Genomic DNA, 19,629 nt, shown 5'->3' with positions numbered 1-19,629 from the left:
TAGTCATTCGCGTCTAGGCGTACGCACCATTGTCATTCATCTTTCAAGTTTCCATTAATCAACATAAGTCATTTTCCCATAGAGCTTTTATGAGTCTAAGAGTGAAATCATTAATAATCGTACACTGTCAGTGATTATAAACGTTCAATAAGCTGTTTAAAAAATTGAACTATTTCTTTTGCTACTGCACAAAAGACGTTACGGGAATGGTTAAAAAAATCCTTTTATATTTACATATTATAGGTACTCCATAAGTGACTCAATCTGTTCTCATATATGAATTTTAATTAATAGTTTCGATTGGTCATAATGAAAACTTCAGATAATAGCTTTTAATTGAATCATTTTTTCCTAACGTGTGTAACATTTATGAAAATATTTATATACAAAATAGAACAGTCTACAACTGATTATAAAACATTTTATTCAATAAAAAAAAAATAATGCCAGTAATCATAAATAGAAGAATGTCATTAATAAAAAAATATCTAGCGCCTGACGTCTGTTACAATATTATTAAGTTAGTACTTTACTTAATTTACATTAAAGGCCGAACTGCTGTATAAAGGTCGAAAATGGACAATTTTGGGTTTCTTTACGAGCTTAGCCTAGCTTGTCCTTTAAACTCTGTAGAAATTATAATTATAATCCCTGCCTTTTTTCATCTTAATGACCAAATAAAATATAATTAATACCATAAAAGAGTATTTTTGTAAGCGTTGTATTAAAATTGATAATAAAGCTATATGGTGCATCCGATATCCATGGTTATAAATAACACTTTTTCTTTTACAAAATATTTATTTTAAAAATGTGCCTACTATAGTGATGAACATTAAATGTTAATTTCTAAGATGAGAAAAGATAGAGTAGGTACATATCATAATGACATACACGTTTTACCTACAAAGTCTGCAAATTATTTATCTAGCTAAGCTTGCAAAAATAACCAAAAATATTTATAGTACTTCGATCCTTAATTAATCACAAAGCAAATTACCTCCTGATTAATATAATTTGAATTACCCCAGTCAAAAACATAGTAATAAAAAAATAATTTGCATGAATCATAGACGGATCGATATCTTAAATATGAAATTCACCCCGAAAGTGAATGACGTGAGTTCGGGTGCCGCTCGATCCAACTTTTTACTATATTTTATTTTTCCAATACCTATGTGTTTCAAAATTATATTCTTTTTTATAATTTTATTTGGGTATTTAAATAAATATAATTATACATACTTAAATAGTTATATATAATATAATATATATTAACATACTCCGCCGATAGATTTTTCACTTACATTCACTAATTCATTTAAGACTACGGAATATTTAGCGTAATAAGGAAATCTTCAATTATCATGAATTAACCAATTACCGTAATGAGATATTTCCACATATAAACTCGGTCTTTGTTCTAGCTATCACAACTTTCAGCTATTTGTTTCTCAACTACTGAACTACGCGCACCACACATTGCCAAACACTGTTCCGTTTAATGTGCTATTACAACATGTCGCATTGTTTCTAATACAGTCACTGATGGTGCGTGTCTCTCATAATTAATGGATCAAGTTTAAGAAATACTCTATATCAGTTTTTCAAAACTTTTTTTTACCAGCGGACTCGTGAAAATACGATAAATATATTGCAAAGCGCTAAGAAACTATTATTTATACAGTAGGTATTTAGTTATTTTATTTGTTAGTTTTTTAATCATATATTACAACATATGTAGATGTTCATCATTTTCCGTTGGGATTACCATTAGTAGTTATTTGGTATTTTATTTTGGTATGATGTCCAACTACTCAGTTTAATTTTATATATATACCTACATATTTGCTTAATAAACACACAAGTGTGTATATGGTTGCTACGCACTTGTACACTGTACTACATTTTAAGGATGTATATATTTAGATAAAACTTAGTTATCTATGTGAATTCAGTATTTAATAGTTTTACGTCATTCTCGGACAAACACAGTATGCGAGGAACGATTATTCAATTGATAGATTAATTGTCTACTGCTTGATTGAAATGTTTGATATCGACTAAGTATTATATCTAATACAACTTAGTATGACAAATTCAATTTGTAGTACTTAATTATCTTCTGAGATCGTAAATTATATTTTATGATGATAGATCTTGATGACGTTACTATAATATGTACAATAGTCTGATTGCTAATACAAAAAAATATAACTTTGAAATTCCGTCGTTAATTGAAATAAACAGAAACCAACCAGTAAATAAATTGTAATTAATAGATGTTTTGGAATTTCGAGAAATCAATACATATTTTTTAAATATGGCAAAATCTGCTTCCACATCTCTCCTACAATAGTAGTTTATAACAGTGTCGTTTCAAAAAGATAAAGCACCGCATTGACACTCATTCGGTTGTTCTGTTTCGTTTTTATTACTGGTATGGTTGAAAAGGTCTTCTCACATGAACAGTTAGTAGAATATCCGTTAGTCTCCTTCTTTTAAAATTGACGACAACTATATTTGAACCGATAGTCCACGGACCGACGGTTGGGAAACACTGCTTTAGAAAATACAATTTAAAAGTATTGATTAAAAAAATATTATTTAATACAATTAATAGCTGAGAAAGAGGTATGTGTACATATTATTTAATTTGTGGACAAACTTTCTGCTTCTACAGAGCAGTGCCAAGTTGGTGATTTTTTTTTATAATGTCATTGATATTATATTATATGAAATCAGTTTGTTGATAAATTGCAATTTTTAACGCACGGGTACCTATGACATTATGTAACAGAATATTATAAACTAAACGAATAATATAACTACTATAAAATTTGGAAATTCGTCCATGATCTTTTTGCTAACCTTATAGTAACTTTAGTGTAGCTCTATATATTATGTAGTATGTACCTCAGTAGCGGCAAGTGGAGGTAGGCTATTAATATCCGCCATAAAAAGTGCACATTACACTTTATTAGTCATACCTATTTGTTTTTATTGGACTAAGACTACAATTTATAGATGGTATTAGTTAGTTTTCAAAAAACAATTTTGTTTGGTTTTGGCAGGGACCAAAACCAAACCAAACCATAATAATTTTGGGATATTTTGGACGATACGACAAAATTGTGTTCACTTTTTTAATCATACTTATTTGTTTTCGTTGGATTAAAAATACATTATTACACGTATTGTTGGTTCATTTTTTTAAATTCATTAAGCCCTGCATAAACCAAACTATAATAGATATAAAATATTATCTATGATGATATTTTATAGATATACGAGTATTTTTTGATTTTTATCTATTATGGCTTGGGTTTCATAGTGTTTAATTGAATTTTAAAAATTAACCAACACCATCTGTAAATTGTAGTCTTACTTCAACGAAAACAGATACGTATGACAAACAAAATTTAATGTGCACCATTAATGGCGGATCTTAACAGCCTACTTCCACCCTTCACCACTGGTATCTATACATATCTACATGTCTTAATGTTTAAACTGTCAACGATGTCCACTTTATGAATACTTGGTGACTTCACATTTGATACACAGATACGGTGATAATACATTATACCAGAGAATCAAAGATACAACCTTCTTAAAAATAATCTTTTTAGATTAATATGTCAGCGATATAACATGAAAGATGGAAATGAATACATTTGTTTCATAATATAAATTATTAATGTATTAATTAATTAATTCATAGATATCCAAAAATATTAAAAATATATTTTTTAATCCCAAGATGACTACAATATTATTAAAAACATGTATTAAGTGCGCGTTTATTGACACATCGTATTTTGCAATTATTTTTGCATTCAAATGTGGTTTGATAAATAATTTAAATAATTAATAGATTTAATTAAAAAAAACATCAAATTTTGAAATACTTGTATAACTTTAAATATTTTTTTATTTGTATCGAATCGACCTCCAGCGTATCTCTTCTATACACAAGGCTGCTATCGGCGGCTATCGATGGTAGTTTATTATATTTACGTATTGAGGTATTATAATTATTACAATAGGTAAGATAGCCGTCTAAACTGTGAAAACTGTCGCTATACAAGTTAACATAGCCAATATAAGTGTTGGTTAAACATCGCACTTTTCGACAGTTCAGACGGTTAACTTATTGTAACAATGAACCGCCTCAATACATAAATATGATAAACTATCCTCTACCTAAACTCATCCTCAAGCAAGTGGAATATATTTTGTACATCCCAAGCAATTTAGTTGAACACAGCTATTTCTTTCCCAATTTGCGTTACCAATGGCGGGTTATTTCTGTACTTTTCACGTTGCACTACACCCTGAAGTTCTCATTTATACAGTGTTTAAGTCAGTAAAAATACGTTGCCAAATATAATTATAGTATATCTTATATACTACAGTATGTAAGCATACCTAAGACAAAGTATTCATACTGTCTCAAGTAAAGATTTTTTAAATAGACTGCTTTTCACCGCAATGCCGTACTTCAACTGTTGCAGGGCCCAAAAATAAAACCACTCTAAAGGTCTACTCTAAGAAATTATACAGATCTTTTAACTTCCGAAAAGACCCGGAAGTACGCTAGACGAAGCCTAACATTTTGAAATAATGGTAAACATACGACCACTAAATGACAGTTTACTTTCAAACCTAATGCCAAGATCCCATACAGATGATAATAGTGAGAGAACTCTACTACAACTTGAGGCATTGAATAGATCAATCAGATTATCAATGTTTAAATTTGAATTATCGACAATTTTAATAAATAACTATTTCCGTTCGACCAAAGCGTATAACATAATCAACAATGATGGATGTCTCATAATTACCTCAATATCATGAAACAAAATACCTTAACAGTTCTGGTTTATTAACATCTAATGAAGTAGTCACTTACACATTAGTAATAAGATATTTAGATCAAATCTGATATATCTATGGAGTAATATTTTCTCAGTTCTCGGGGTAATAATACTAATAAATCATAATTATTACTTTAAGACATCTCACTTACATACTGTTGGCTAATTTTATTGTGTAATATTTTTACTTCGGAGAAAAATTTGCGGTTGTTTTCATCTAGTTCAACCACAGAGGATTATCAATTTAGATTACATACAATAATGTTGGGTACTTTAATTAAATTTACAAAACTAGAACACAGATTATAATTAATTTATTTAAATAATTGTGTCATTGGGTATACTCACAATACCAAAGCTCGTTTCACTATATCGTCGGCTTACTATGCAAACCTTTTATGTCTGTTTTAGAAAAAAGTTTAGGAGAAAGTTAAAAAAAAGTTTTTCAACAATATTATTTAAAGTGCACTCTTTTTTGATATATTTAAATATTATCATTATATTTAAATTACAATTTGAAACCTTTTTATTTATAAAAAAATGTAGTAAATGATACGTTTTCACCCTCTCCTGAATTGTTTTCTAAGACAGAAATAGTAGGTTTGCATAGTAAGCCAACGATATAAAAAAAATCTATTGAAATTAAACATTTTATATATATTTCTGTATCTAATTAATTAAGATATGCATTAAAAATTTAAGATTTTTTTTTAAAAAATCTACAAATTTGGAGAACTTATTAAACTATTAAATTTACCAAAAAGTAATTGCCTTTTTAGATAACAGAATAAAGGCATTGGTCGTAATTTTTATATTTGGGTACTACATAAGCTAAAATAAATTCGTCTTACTAAGCGCATTGACATCTTCGATCATATTTTGAAATGTTAAGTAATTGAATTATTTTTTATGATAATATGGTATTCTTCTGAATGATAATGCCTTTTGCTTATACCGATGTATTTGCGAAAGACCAGTTGACCATATGTTCATATTCATTATTTGGTTTCGTCGGGAGTTTTGTCAACGCAGGAGCCACTTGGTGTCTGTCAACTAAATGGCAAGCAGCCTGATGGTATCACAATAATTCCATGGAGGGAAGGGAAATTTATGGTTTGAGATGCAACTGTGGTGAATACACTCACGGCATCATATCTGAATAAAGTAGTTAAATCGTCAGGTTCAACAGCTTTTGCTGAGTCCAACAAATCCCAAACATAATATGTTGTCATATTATGACAGTCTGTCACCAAATTATCTCGTCTGTTCCATGGGTTTCACGATATTTGGACCCTGGAAACCTTTTGCTTTGAATTGGTCGTGAGTTATCTAATAAAACAGATAAAAGTCGTTCATCTGAGTACTTGAGACAGCGAATACGCATAGATATCCAAAGAGTTAAAGCAATCGCAGTGACTGGATGAGATAGTTTATAGGATGTAAATAGTTTTTTACATATTAGTTTTTATATATATATATATACTTATATCATTTAATTTTACACCTTTTCTCATTGCTACTTTATTTTACTATTTTATTATTATTATTTTGTACCTATTTACTAATTCATCATGTAATCTCTCTGTGTAATATTTATTACTTTTCAGTAAAAAAAATAGTGAATTATAAGCACGTTTTGTGATTTAACTTAAAGGAAATTGTATTTTAACTATATTGGAAGTGATTGAATTGTCTTGAATGAGTAAATTGAATCGAATGAGCGCACATCGAGGATTTTCCGCGTTGCCAACTATAATGTAAATTCTAGTGTGTATAATTCATTGTGTATCTAAGCAATCTGGTGATGTATATTTGTCAAATTGACTATCGTTAATTTTCCACGTCCGTTACAGCAGCCGACAATGGCATCATAAAACTTTAAAACTAGGTTCATTGAAGTAGCATATAATTAAAAAATGAATGCCGAATAATAGGCATTAGCAAGATTCATCAAGTCTTTTGATCTTTGGCTAGCAGCGATGCTTAATGTACACTTAATTGCTGTGATATTATCAATACGTAATGATAAAAACATTAATTAAAATATTTGACGGGAATCGTACAAGGTTTATTTTGGACATTTTTTTTAATAACCCTATTTCACGAGTAATTTATATTCAGTGTCTGTCATTTTAAAATGTTATACTTAATTCTCTGCATAAATCTTTAGTAGATTTCCTATCATAGTAGTAAAGTAACTATCGTTATTATTGTAGCCAATAAAATAATTATTATCAACGCCGTATAGCTAAGAGACTACAACGAACGGACAGTGTGGAAACCCCCAAGACAGTAACTTAGTATCTACTATCCTATCCTACCTACACGCTAGTAGTATCTATAGTGAGTGCTAAATAAATTAATAGTGTTGGGTCACTGTTCTTTTAATCCTAAGAATTCCCCTTCTCTTCTCCACTTTTTTAAATAGCAAATTTTTAGTAATTACAACGACTATCACTAATAAAGAATTTAATTACATTATTATTCAACAAGCAATATGCTTAGTAAATCAAAACAACGGAATGCAAAAGAACGATTTTCACCACGCTAAGTAAAAAAGGTAAGTAATACATTTCCCCTAACTACTTCCGAATCTGACTGACCAATCGCTTTTTTTAAATGTATAGTATAATATAATATATAATATTATTTTGTTAAAATTGTGCAGAAACTACATTTTCATCTACAAAACTTGAGAAGTAAGGACCGGTTTCGCCATTACAAATACGCCTTTGATAGCAGCAAATCGGAAATAAATTAGGTAGTTCATCTGACCGGGAAATACTTCATTTAGACATGAAGGCATAGAATGACATTTCAGACGCAGTGCAAGGATGGTCGAGTCTCACATATCAGATCGAATGACTTTTGGGAAACCAGAAGCAATGCTGGCCATTCTCATATAATTATATTAGATGGATCATTTAGAAAAGGTCTTAAAGAAATAGGCATCAGATTAACAGTATTACTAATATTACTTTTTAACTCTTAGCTACAAGTTATGTTGATTTATTAACCTTAAAACCACCTCATTACTGTACGAAAACATCTTCTTGGCCACGCTTCCAGGCGTTGTTGTTTACTAAATGGGAGGAGCTTATAATGGAATTGCGGTTAAAATGGGCGGAGCATGTTAGTTTACAGTTTTAACACGTAGCCAAGAAAATGTTTTCGTACAGTAGTGAAGTAATCAGACCATTATACTTTCATTTCATGTCGATGCAATTATACCTTGAAAGCCTCTACTCTTTTGATGGTCATTTTTTTATCATTTAGGTATTGAATCTAGACCAATATATATATAATGTAGCATTATCCTTCATCGGGCGCCCCATATGTATCAAATTAAATTCTGATCTTGGTCTCATGATTTGAACTTTGCTCTTCCTGAAAACCATCCTTTAAATTAATTAAACATATATTTTATATACTTACATAATATATATTTAATTTAGGGACCATTTAATTTTTAACTGCTACATTCCGAAAGCTTGACTGCAATCACACTCTCTAGAATTATCTATGTACGTACGTTCTAGCAATTCATAATCAACTCACATGCTCATTAAAAAAAATACTTAGTCAAACTCATATAATTACATTTAATTACCTATTTAACAGTTATATATATTAAATATATACACATATTTATATATATATTCTTTTTAACAATACAACCTGCTATGAGGCACAGTGACAATAATGTAGTTAGTACCTAATAAAAGTTAAACAAACACAAACACCCAAACTTTGGGAAAATAACATAAATGTATTGTGACTTCACCGGGAATCAAACCCGGGCCCTCGGATGAAAGACCAGCGCCTTACGCACTGAACCATAAGGGACGCATACGCCACCCTCTTTACCGGCTTGCTTCTAATGCAAAAGCAAGGTTTTTTTGATTTTGTGTGTACTGACAATTAAAATAATAGTATAAATAATAACTTTGACACATATTTGTATTTATCTGTTTATGTAAATCAGATTTATCTCAGACATTCGAGATATAGGTTCAAATACATCCGACATTCTTCTTTATATAAAAAATTTGCACAATAACACTGTTATAAATCATAATAATGATGTTTTATAACGTGAAACTATATGCCTCATTACACTCTCGAAGGTTTGCTGCCGTAACTGACTAGATATCATTAAATCGGCACACCTAGCCAAGTATAATGAGAAAAATGTTTTGATTATATCAGCAAAGTGTTAGTGGAAGTTTATTGCCTATGCTTGCTTATCCGTGAGAAAAGATTGATTGCAGGATGGTAAATGTCGGTCTGGGATTTAGCAAAATATTTTAATGCAACACTTTAGCGTAATTGCTTTTCAAAGATTGAATTGCTTGCCTCTAATGAACAGACCTGAATTTACCACAGGGCTAAAGAACCCTTAATAAGTCGAAAAAATATAGTTTTACATTAGAATTAAAGGTTTACATCTCACATTTCGTCAATTTGAATAATTGTTAATTATACAATGAACTCCAGTTATTTTATACAGCACTAAACTTCTAGATTTTCTGCATTGAAAGATTATAAATATGTTTTTTAAATAAACAAATGATAAAATCTTTAAATATTTAGCGCACATTAATTAATATTAACGAGTGGAAAAGAATTTTGCAGAATTCCGTAAATTAAATATCTTCAATGTATGGTCTATTGATCAACATCAATCTGCTAAAGTTAATTGATAAAGTCTGTAATATTAAGATTATTTTTATATTTTGTTAAAATAATAGATTATATTGTTTCCATCACATAGTTTTTTTTAAATGGTTATTATTCAATAAAAAATAAATTAAGAATAAAAAATATATAAGTAGGTACCTATTTATAATATATTTTTTGAAAATTAGTAGTTACATTTTAATAATGTATATCCTTCAAATTCCGGCCCTGCTTATGAAAATGAAATTAAGTAAATACCGTTTCACCTAAGGCTTCCGATCGTTCACTCACATCCGCGATTTATGCGCTGATATCTATTACAATCTTAAACATTTCAATATAGTAAAAACTAACAGGCTATTTTTATTTATTGTTTTAAAAATCCATCCTGTTTAATGTAGGAGACAGCAACTCAAGAGTTAGAATGATTTTTTTATATTCAATTTAATGATTTTTTATTGCAAAGAAAAGAGAAGGCACGTGGTTTATGGCACAATTTATCATAATATATATTATGTAATCTTTACTGCTTCCCTACTTTGACACCCACGGTGGCCGTGCGGCTTAAGCGTTGGGCTATCACGCCGTGGGTCTCAGGTTCGAATCCCGGGTCTGGCAAGTACACATATTTTTTTTCAATTTGTGTGTGAGTCAAGGTATGGACCTAATAGGTTGAGCAAGTGGCTGACATCCATTTCTCGTAAAAAAACAAAATCTGTTAATACAAACCTCTACTATGTGGAGGCCCATATGATCCTATTAGGATCGGACATGGTCGGAAAAATCTTTACTGTGTGAAAGCTGCTTTGGAATACAATTAGTAAGTGTGTAATGACAAAACAAAAATTCTGTTAAAAAAATATTATTTCAATTTAGGTAGACCAACCACGAACAAGGTCACATCTGCTCCCTATCACCTCCAACCTGCGAACGGTATTGTTCACTGTGTGAGCATATAATAATATAGACAGCAATACTTAGACCGTTTTTTTACCATGTCCGATCCTATGAAGATCATATGGGCCTCCACAAAGTAAAGGTTTGTATTAACACATTTTTTTACGAGAAATAGATGTTAGCCACTTGCTTAAACTATTAGGTCTATAATTTGACTCCAAATTCATATTGAAAAACATTACGTAACATAAATCTTTCTATGGAAGCTCCGGATATAGTCATAAATAATATGAAAGAACCTGGTCATTGAAATATTCATTTTAACTGAAAAATAACTATAGGTAATGATATTTCAATTTAAACTGCCATCTTATTTACTGCACCCTCTCATTGGGAGCTATAGTTTACTTTAAATATTAAACGATTACAGAATAAAAAAAAAATACCTCACATTACAATTCCTAGATATCTCGTTTTATTTGAAACCTAAATTCCATACCTAAATTAAAATAATTTAAATAATATATTGTTACCGAATTTATCGCCATTACCAAGGTCGATCATGAATAAGATAATAATATTATAAATTGTAATACATTTTAATAGTTAGCTTATTTAATTTTGGTTGCCATTATTTATGCCAATGTTAGTGTTATCAAAAAATGCAGTTTTTCATTACTAAAATAACGCAAAATATGTAAGTAAAATGATAGACAAGCTTGAATTATTCTCTTGCCTCATAGTATTTTAGTATTTTCCTTTAAGTATAATATTATATAATGGTTGCATAATAAATGTGTGACTATTATAATCACTAGTTGAATCTGTATTATATTATTATGATTTTATAGTCATTATATGTTACTACGTCATTTTCTGTAACATATTTTTAGCTAGGTTTATTATTATTGGACCAATTAAGTAAAATGGTACAGAATTGATAATAGCCGTATAATTTATTACAGATTGCCTAGCGGCTATAATGTAATTGCTAATTCTAACATTGAATTGAGAAGAATGATTTAGAATTACGTTACCAAAAACAGCTTTATCTTTATATTAATGCCATACTTTTGATGCAGGAATGCTGAAATATTTGCCAATGTAAATATGTGTACTTATATGAAATAATTTATTATACACTACACTTTACACATCCCATCATTAATGTGTCACAATTAATTTCATTAATGTATCCATAAACTATGTACTGTGAAGTGTGTAAAGTTTTGAATATTATACACGTAAGTATATAGATACTTTAGATCATGGGTGGCCAACCCGCGGCCCACTGGGTGTCAACTTGTGATCCGTGGAGCAGCAAGAAAATAGAAATAATATCAAATGCTGCCGCTAGATGTGCTAATTTCGCAAGTTGAGATTCGATATTGGCTCATTTAAAAAAGCACCGTGTGCTTTTTGCTGCATTTGCAACGCCATTTTCCGTAGACGTGAATTTATTACCGGAAAATTTATTCCATCAGGTTGGTTTGGAAGAGTTTTACAAAACATATTTGGACAAGGAGAAATATCCTTCACAAACATGTTATAATGATGACTTCGCTATTTGGAAACACCTACACGTGTGAACAGCTTTTTATTCAAATGAAGCATATCTAATCCCGAGTGAGAACACGAATCACTGATGTGCATTTGGTAAACAACCTCACTCGATATCGATATTGATGCACTTAGTTCTGCCACACAAAATCAAACTTCTCACTAAAATATATTATTTTGTTTATTTTTTATTATGTAAAAAAAGTCTAATCTAATAAATATGTTGGATTCTCATTTTTGTTTTATTTTATTAATATATATTTCTTTTTTGTTTTGTATAATAAAAAAAATGGTTGTGCGGCCCGGTAGGAAGTCTCATTTTTAGAATCTGGCCCGGCTGTTGAAAAGGTTGGCCACCCATGCTTTAGATTAATATAATTTTGATCTTAATTATTCGATACAGCTCGGGGTGATATCAAAAATAGACTGTTTAATACAAATTATAATATATCATCACAGTGGTGAAGGGTGACTTTTGGAAACAGGTAGGCTGTGGAGATCAGATAGAAAGAGCACACTTGTCAGGTATAATAGGTAAATTAAAAGATTAGATAGGTGCACACTAATGACAACGACACACTACTACAAATTTATATTATGTATGGATACAATCGAATTGAAAAAATAATTTATCACAAAAACCTGCTATTAATAGTAATCATAATAAAATTTGTGGATAAGATGTACCTATAGTATTTTTCAACATTTAAATTACAATTTGAATTTCTAAATCCACAGACATATAATCGTTATAATAATAATTGTTGTAACTACAATAATATCAAAATGTTGTATTCTTACAATTGTATATAAAATAATTTTCGTACAAATTCACTGGATATTTAAAAGAACCATTTTAAAAGAATCATCATTTTTCCCTCGCTGTTTTCGATTACTAACGAATATAATATTTCAATTCTTATCTCTACGATTATCTTCTTAAATGTCATATTTATTCATTTTCTTTTTCACTTTTGTGTAAATATAGTAGGTTATTAAAAAAATATAATTCAAGGATTTAAATCTATTCAATTATTGTGCTCTCATAGTTACTAAATAATAAAAATTGATTAACTTAAGAATTATATCTTTAAGAGACTTTGTTTAGTATAATTTAAATGGCGCATACTATAAAGCCTAAAATGTAAAACATCAGCTCTTTAAAATCTGCTTTCTAAAACTTCTGCAGCTATTATTAATTTAAAAAGGATCTTTGCCAATTATATGGATGTTGGAATGCAGAGATTTCTGAACTTATCGTCCTCTTCTCCATAATTATCTTCTATGTTCAGAAATACAATAATTAGCGTAGAATGTTTTTATTTTTTTAGAATTATTAACAACCATATCCTTGTTTTTTCGTACAAGGTGGTTGTTAGTAATTTGAACAATCACAAACACCCAGGCTTTGAGAAAAACACATAAATATCGTGTCCTGACCGGGAATCGAACCCAGAACTCTCGGGTGGAAGGCAAGCGCCTTACGCACTGCACCACGAGAGCTGCCTGTGCTGTAGAATGTTATTAATGTTATTATATTTATACAGTGACGTCCCTAGACAAAATGCCGCCCCTAGGCAACGTCAAAATGCCGCCCCATTTTTTTTATCATCCTTTCATTACTCCAATATCTAAGAAATGTGTTGTATGAAGCATGGCCCCCTCATCCTGAAGCAGGCCTCATGTTAGGATCTTTGGCGCCCCCCTACCTATCGCTAAGAATAAAAGCAGTGTGACGCTCTACAGTAATGTTTTCTAAATGGTGTACGCGTTAAAATTGATGTGTATATTTAGTGTTTTTTTTGTATATTTTAATACATACACTTGAATTATGGAGGTTTTGAGTATCGCTACACAATTATAAAAGTTGTATTGTGTAACCACATAATTTTAAATAATATCATTATTGAAGGAAAATAGCGCCGCAGGCGAATTTTTTGCTATTAGAGCACAATTGTGATATGTGTTTATCTCACTTATCGAGCCCGGGCCCCAGGCTAGAGCCCTGTCAGCCCCCCCTTGTGGGGGCCATGGTATGGATACATTACTAACAAAATATACACCTACCACTAAGCTGAAACATACAAAATTAAATTTAGATATCATTAAATAAATAAGCGAATAAATATAATATTAGTTAGACACTAACCCAAATCACCAGAGTCTGAGATGCCATTTGGTTGATATGTCTGACACATTTGGTTTGTATCATTTAGTAATACCTACGCAGATGTATTATTTTCACACCATTTTTTCTATGCTATTATTGTACCCTACAACATGTAAACAAAATAATTTTCCTCATTATTTTTTTAATATAAACCTAAATTTAATCATAAATACATTATTAATTATAGTCTCAACATTCAACCGTTGATGATTGAAATAAACTACAAATCCACACTATTATCAGCAAAAAATATGTTTACAAAAAAAAACGACTTAAAAGAAGTTAATTCACAGTATTGTATTCACAGCACGATAAATATGATATAATCTAGGTAGCTACATACTAGTGTACATTTTTATTACAATTAGCTGGTACTTAACGTAAACACCTATTATATGCACGAATATCAATAAGGATTAATAATCATTATGAATAGGTATATATTTGCAATAGGTACATCCGGCAACTTTTAAATCTCGCTAGTGACTGGCAAAAATATTTGGATAAATTTAAAAATACGGTATGTACCTACCTATAAATCTCTACCATAAATTCTCCTTGTTTCGTTACCAACGTTGATATATATAATATTATTTTCTTTTAATAACCATGGCGCGACATAAATTGGCTTTTGCGCAGTATACCTACCACTGTTATGAAAGGAACTCTTTAATCCGAGTAAATGGCATTATATTACTCGTATTTACTCGTATTATGACTGATTTATTATTCGTTTGTGGTGTTTTACATTTATAAAAATATCTAGGCGCCAAGTTTATTAGCATTTGTATACGAAACTGAGCAGTCAAAAATAAAATAAAAAAATCACTAGTCGAGCGTGGTGACATCATACTAAAATCGCTGCGAGTACCTACTGGGTAATAATAAAAAAAAGCATCCGGAACAAAACATCTCCAACGCTCTGGTTATAATATACCTAACTAAGTTTAGGTAGCTATTTCTATATAATACCAAATGATTCTCCTCGATTTGCCGCCCTTCGAGTATCTGCCGCCCCCAAGCGACGCTCAATCTGCCTACCCCCACGGGACGTCACTGTATTTATATCACTATCTTCTATCTTGAACATTAAATTAAATAACATTAGCTACCTACTCATATAACATATATTTAATTAGCTGTACAAATCGGAGTGAATTTGTTTTACATGATTATGGACATTAATTTATTATAGACATTCAGCGAAATTCACACAGATTTTATGCGTTGGCAAATCTGTCAGCTCTAAATTCATTCGAAACCATTCATTGGTTGGCGTAGTGACATTAAATTATAAATGCATCCGATGAGATGTCGACTAATTAGTATATTAGTAATTTGTGGCTTTCAGTCAATGACATTTTATATCGGGTTAGCCAAAAATGAATATCTCTAATGTACGATTTTTATTTGCAGAAACGTTAAACATTATTACAGCATACACATTCCAGATCACATTCTAAATCCTTACAAAATAAATATTTAAAATACAAATAAGTTGCAAATTTGCCAGATTAGACTTTGCCAGATTACACGAGGAGAAATTTGCCATTCTGCCTCTTGATCACGGTTGATTTAATAAAATAATTGATAGTATAAAAATATCTTACCTGATTGGGCAGCCATGACTAGTAAAGTTGCCAGCAGTATCCATTTCGACATCCCTCTCTAAAACAATAAAGATAAACTTCAATTAATACAATATTTGATATACATTATTCAACAGTTTATTCCTTGCTAGAATGCCTGAGTGACTTGCTATAAGTAACAAAATTTTAAGAATTATTTGTGTACAATTTTAACATTAACGTAGTTACTGAATATTTAATATAAAATAAATTTTGTTTTTCCTTCAAAAACTTTAACAAAAAATACAGTGTTATGATTTATACTAATTACGAATTCTACGTGTAGTTTTTATGTACTCCGTCATGAAATATGTGTATTCTTAGAGTAGTTACCGATCACAAAAAAGGATACTGAATAACAAAATGTTGTACATATCACAAAGCAACTGATAAAATGAGTTGTTCTGAATAAACTAAACAATGAAATAATCCTAATTCATAATATATGTGTAGTTTTATCGAAGATATGCTTGTTATGGCTGCATGTGGCACATAACACTACTAAAAAATACCTCGTCAGATTAAACAAACTGTCACCTGTATGAATCAAGTTTCAAACAGAAGATAACTGTAATACTTACATTGATTATAAAAATATTTGGTTAATGTACCGCAGAGGTGGCCATGAGATTTTACAACTTTCTTTTTAGACCAGACCAAACCTAACCTAACCTAATCTAACCTACCCCAACCAAATAATACCTCATATTATAATCTTAGTTTGTGATAATGGTGCATCAAAATGTATGAAAATTTCAAATTTTCAATTAACTATTATTAAGGTATTTATTATAATTGTCTACATAGAATAAACTGTTTTCGTAAAAAAAAAATATAAAAGCTCAATGTCACCTCTGCGGCACAATTACCAAATATTTATTGAATTTAATATAGGTTGATTAAATGTTTCACTAATTATTAATGTATAATTCATTGAACAAAATCCAAAGTTACAAGTATGATATAAAAGTATTTCATGGTGTACTAGTCAAAACGTAACGTCATGCACAATAATGATAAAGAAATGCAAACTGGAGACCACAAAACCGTCAATTTTTGTTATGATACCAATGTTTATTGTCTGCAACCAGTTGGTATATTAAGTATGCGGTTGTCATACCATATTTTCTTTTTACTGCGACTTTCTTCGCAAACTGTTATGTAAAATAGCAACCTTTCCTGTCATTGTTAGCTAATAAGTATCGCATGAATGAAGGCACAAATAAAATCGTGATAGTTATGCATAAATTAAATTATATGCAATAAAGTGCATGCAACGTGCAGGTATTGTTAAATTTACTGCATTTAGATCAGTGAATAACAGCAATGAATTTTATTCGTCGGTACGCTTTATGAAAACATCACGATGACAAACAACGTTATTTACAATAATTACACATGTCTCGGTTCATATTTTCATGCTAAAAACACATTACCATCATCCCACGTGAGCTCATTTACTAAAATCATCAGAATATTCATCTATATTCTACTTCTTCAGTTATATCTGTGCAGGAGATATGCTTAGACTCTTTCCAACTATGCCTTGGCTACCGTGATGGCCGCGCTATTGGCTTCAAACACATCATCGATGGTCCGAATGACAATAAAAACTGTCAATCCACAAAAACGTTTTGTCAATAACCTGTCATTGCCAATAACCACTAAAATAAAATATACGTGAAATTGCATGACTTAACAATGCGTAAACTTGCAGAAAATTAAAAAAAAACAAACGTTCTCTAACGCTTGAGGTTGGTGGTATAGCATGATACGCTTGAGGTGACCTGATACATTTTGACTAATTTTTTAACTAACATTATTCATTTTCGGCTCAAAATTTGCTACGGGATGGGAGGTGACAACATTTCACAATGTATTACCATGGCAAAAGCTTACCGTGAGCTCACGTGACGTGATGGTAATATGTTTCTCGTATAATATACAAGGTTTTGACTTTTCACACCAGGGGCTTCTCGGTGAGGTCACAATACATATTTTCTCAAACTTGGGCATCGACGTGATGTTTTCACTACCAATGTAATGTGTGCACTATTCAACGGAGACGCAATACGAGAGGCACATGACATGGATTCTTGGATGCGATGCATGGTGACCATAATATGCTACGTATAAAGACCAGATACAGGCAAAGAAAAATAATAATACTGTATACATTATAACACATCGCTATAGCTATCCAAACGTGCTAAAACTTATGTTTATATATTTTTTTGTAATAAACATGATTTTTACTGTATTTAAGAAATATTTTTAGGTTGGTACCTGGTACATATTAATATTTTCTTATCTGTCAGAATGGTGTAGATGTTAAAAAAATATTCGATTATCGCTTTTATTTCTGTGAACTAAATCCTCAAAATTGTATAAATTTTCTGTTATTTCGTTATACTTATTATAAAACCTCAAAACATAAAAATATGAACATTATGGAAAATTTGGAAATATTTTTTACAATATGTTTTTCAAGGAATAGACAGCTGACAAGTGTGTCGATTATTTTTAATGATTAAGATTCTAATAGCACTTTTAAAGTTTATTTGAATCAACACAGTTTAATTATACCTATCATTTATTTTTGTTTACTTCCTGGTGGATCGGTTTTTTTATTATGAATATTTTGATTTATGGATTAGTATAAAATTTATCGTCTTCTAATTTTAGCACAAGGTCACTCAAATTCCTTAATGGATTAATGATGTTGTGTATAAGTTACTAAAAAATAAATTAATTCTATTTTTTTAATTTTAGCAAATAAATTTATATTCAATGAGAAATGTTTGTTTTGAAATACAGATTATAATTCTCATCAAAAAAACTCAGGTGCAACATAATTATGTCAACTGAGAGATATTTGAATGCGGAATACTTATTTTAGTCATTTTTTTTACTAACAAACTTTATCCAATTAGTCCAACAAGGCTAATCGAAGGAGTAAATAAACGTAAAAACAATTTTGAATATTTAGTAATCTGATCAAGATATGATTTAACCGAAACAGCCATCATAAAATAAAACAAAAATATATTTTATTTATATCACTTTCCTTTCATTTTCAGAATTAAATTAAAATAATAAATTAGCAAGCGATATAATTTGTACAAATAATCATAAATATTTTACCACCAGAAAAAAGCATTCTGGCGCGAATCCAGCAGATATTTTCTAGTGTGTGTATGCATGAGATGTTTTCAAAATATGTATGTTCGATTATCAATTTGAATAATAAAAATCTACTAACTTTATATTATTTAATCACTTTACACTAATTTTCTTGATAAAGTTAATACATTGTTATCCATAATTGATTGAAACAAACTGATATAACGATTGTGATAAATTGTAAAAATTAAATATGAATGCCCACTTCGACGCATGACGTCTACGATAAACGAAAGTTTTCCCACGCGTTTACATACATTACAATCGTTTAATTGCAATTAAAATCGAGATGATTTTACTTTCTGTCTATTTTATCGCTTACAATATTTTTTGTGTGCGACTCGCTTTATATTAAATAACACTTCCCTAATTGGGCGGAAGTGTGTAAGTGCAACAATTTATGACACACGATTGATGTTCCGTTTTTTATAGACTATAAAATATCATCTTTTGATCGCTATTGTAGCTTCCTTCTTAACTAAATGTAGGTACCATATCAAAACAACTCTATTATTAATACGAATGTATAGGCATTTAAAATTCCATCCTTTTTCCAAAGGATGTATTCAAATGATGTCGGCGAATTTATATTGTAAGGCGTTCCTCGAAAAGGGGTCTATATGTGAAA

At 30.1% G+C, this 19,629-nt stretch overlaps 1 protein-coding gene across 2 annotated transcripts in view; it reads right to left on the bottom strand.

Moving 5' to 3' along the window:
- The window catches only part of Cht6 (Chitinase 6), a 214,110-nt gene that overhangs the window by 117,658 nt on the left and 76,823 nt on the right, over positions 1–19,629 (bottom strand). For both annotated transcript variants that reach the window (XM_085944772.1, XM_085944770.1), the window contains exon 2: positions 15,801–15,858. In XM_085944772.1, coding sequence (XP_085800898.1) covers positions 15,801–15,858 — 58 coding nt within the window. The remainder of the gene's footprint in view (positions 1–15,800; positions 15,859–19,629) is intronic.

The sequence above is a fragment of the Rhyacophila brunnea genome, unplaced genomic scaffold (assembly GCF_057557595.1).
Source record: "Rhyacophila brunnea isolate RB1 unplaced genomic scaffold, BYU_Rbru_1.0 scaffold_17, whole genome shotgun sequence".
NCBI lineage: Eukaryota > Metazoa > Arthropoda > Insecta > Trichoptera > Rhyacophilidae > Rhyacophila > Rhyacophila brunnea.
Note: the sequence above shows the minus strand (reverse complement) of the source record. Positions and strands in the feature narration are given on the sequence as shown.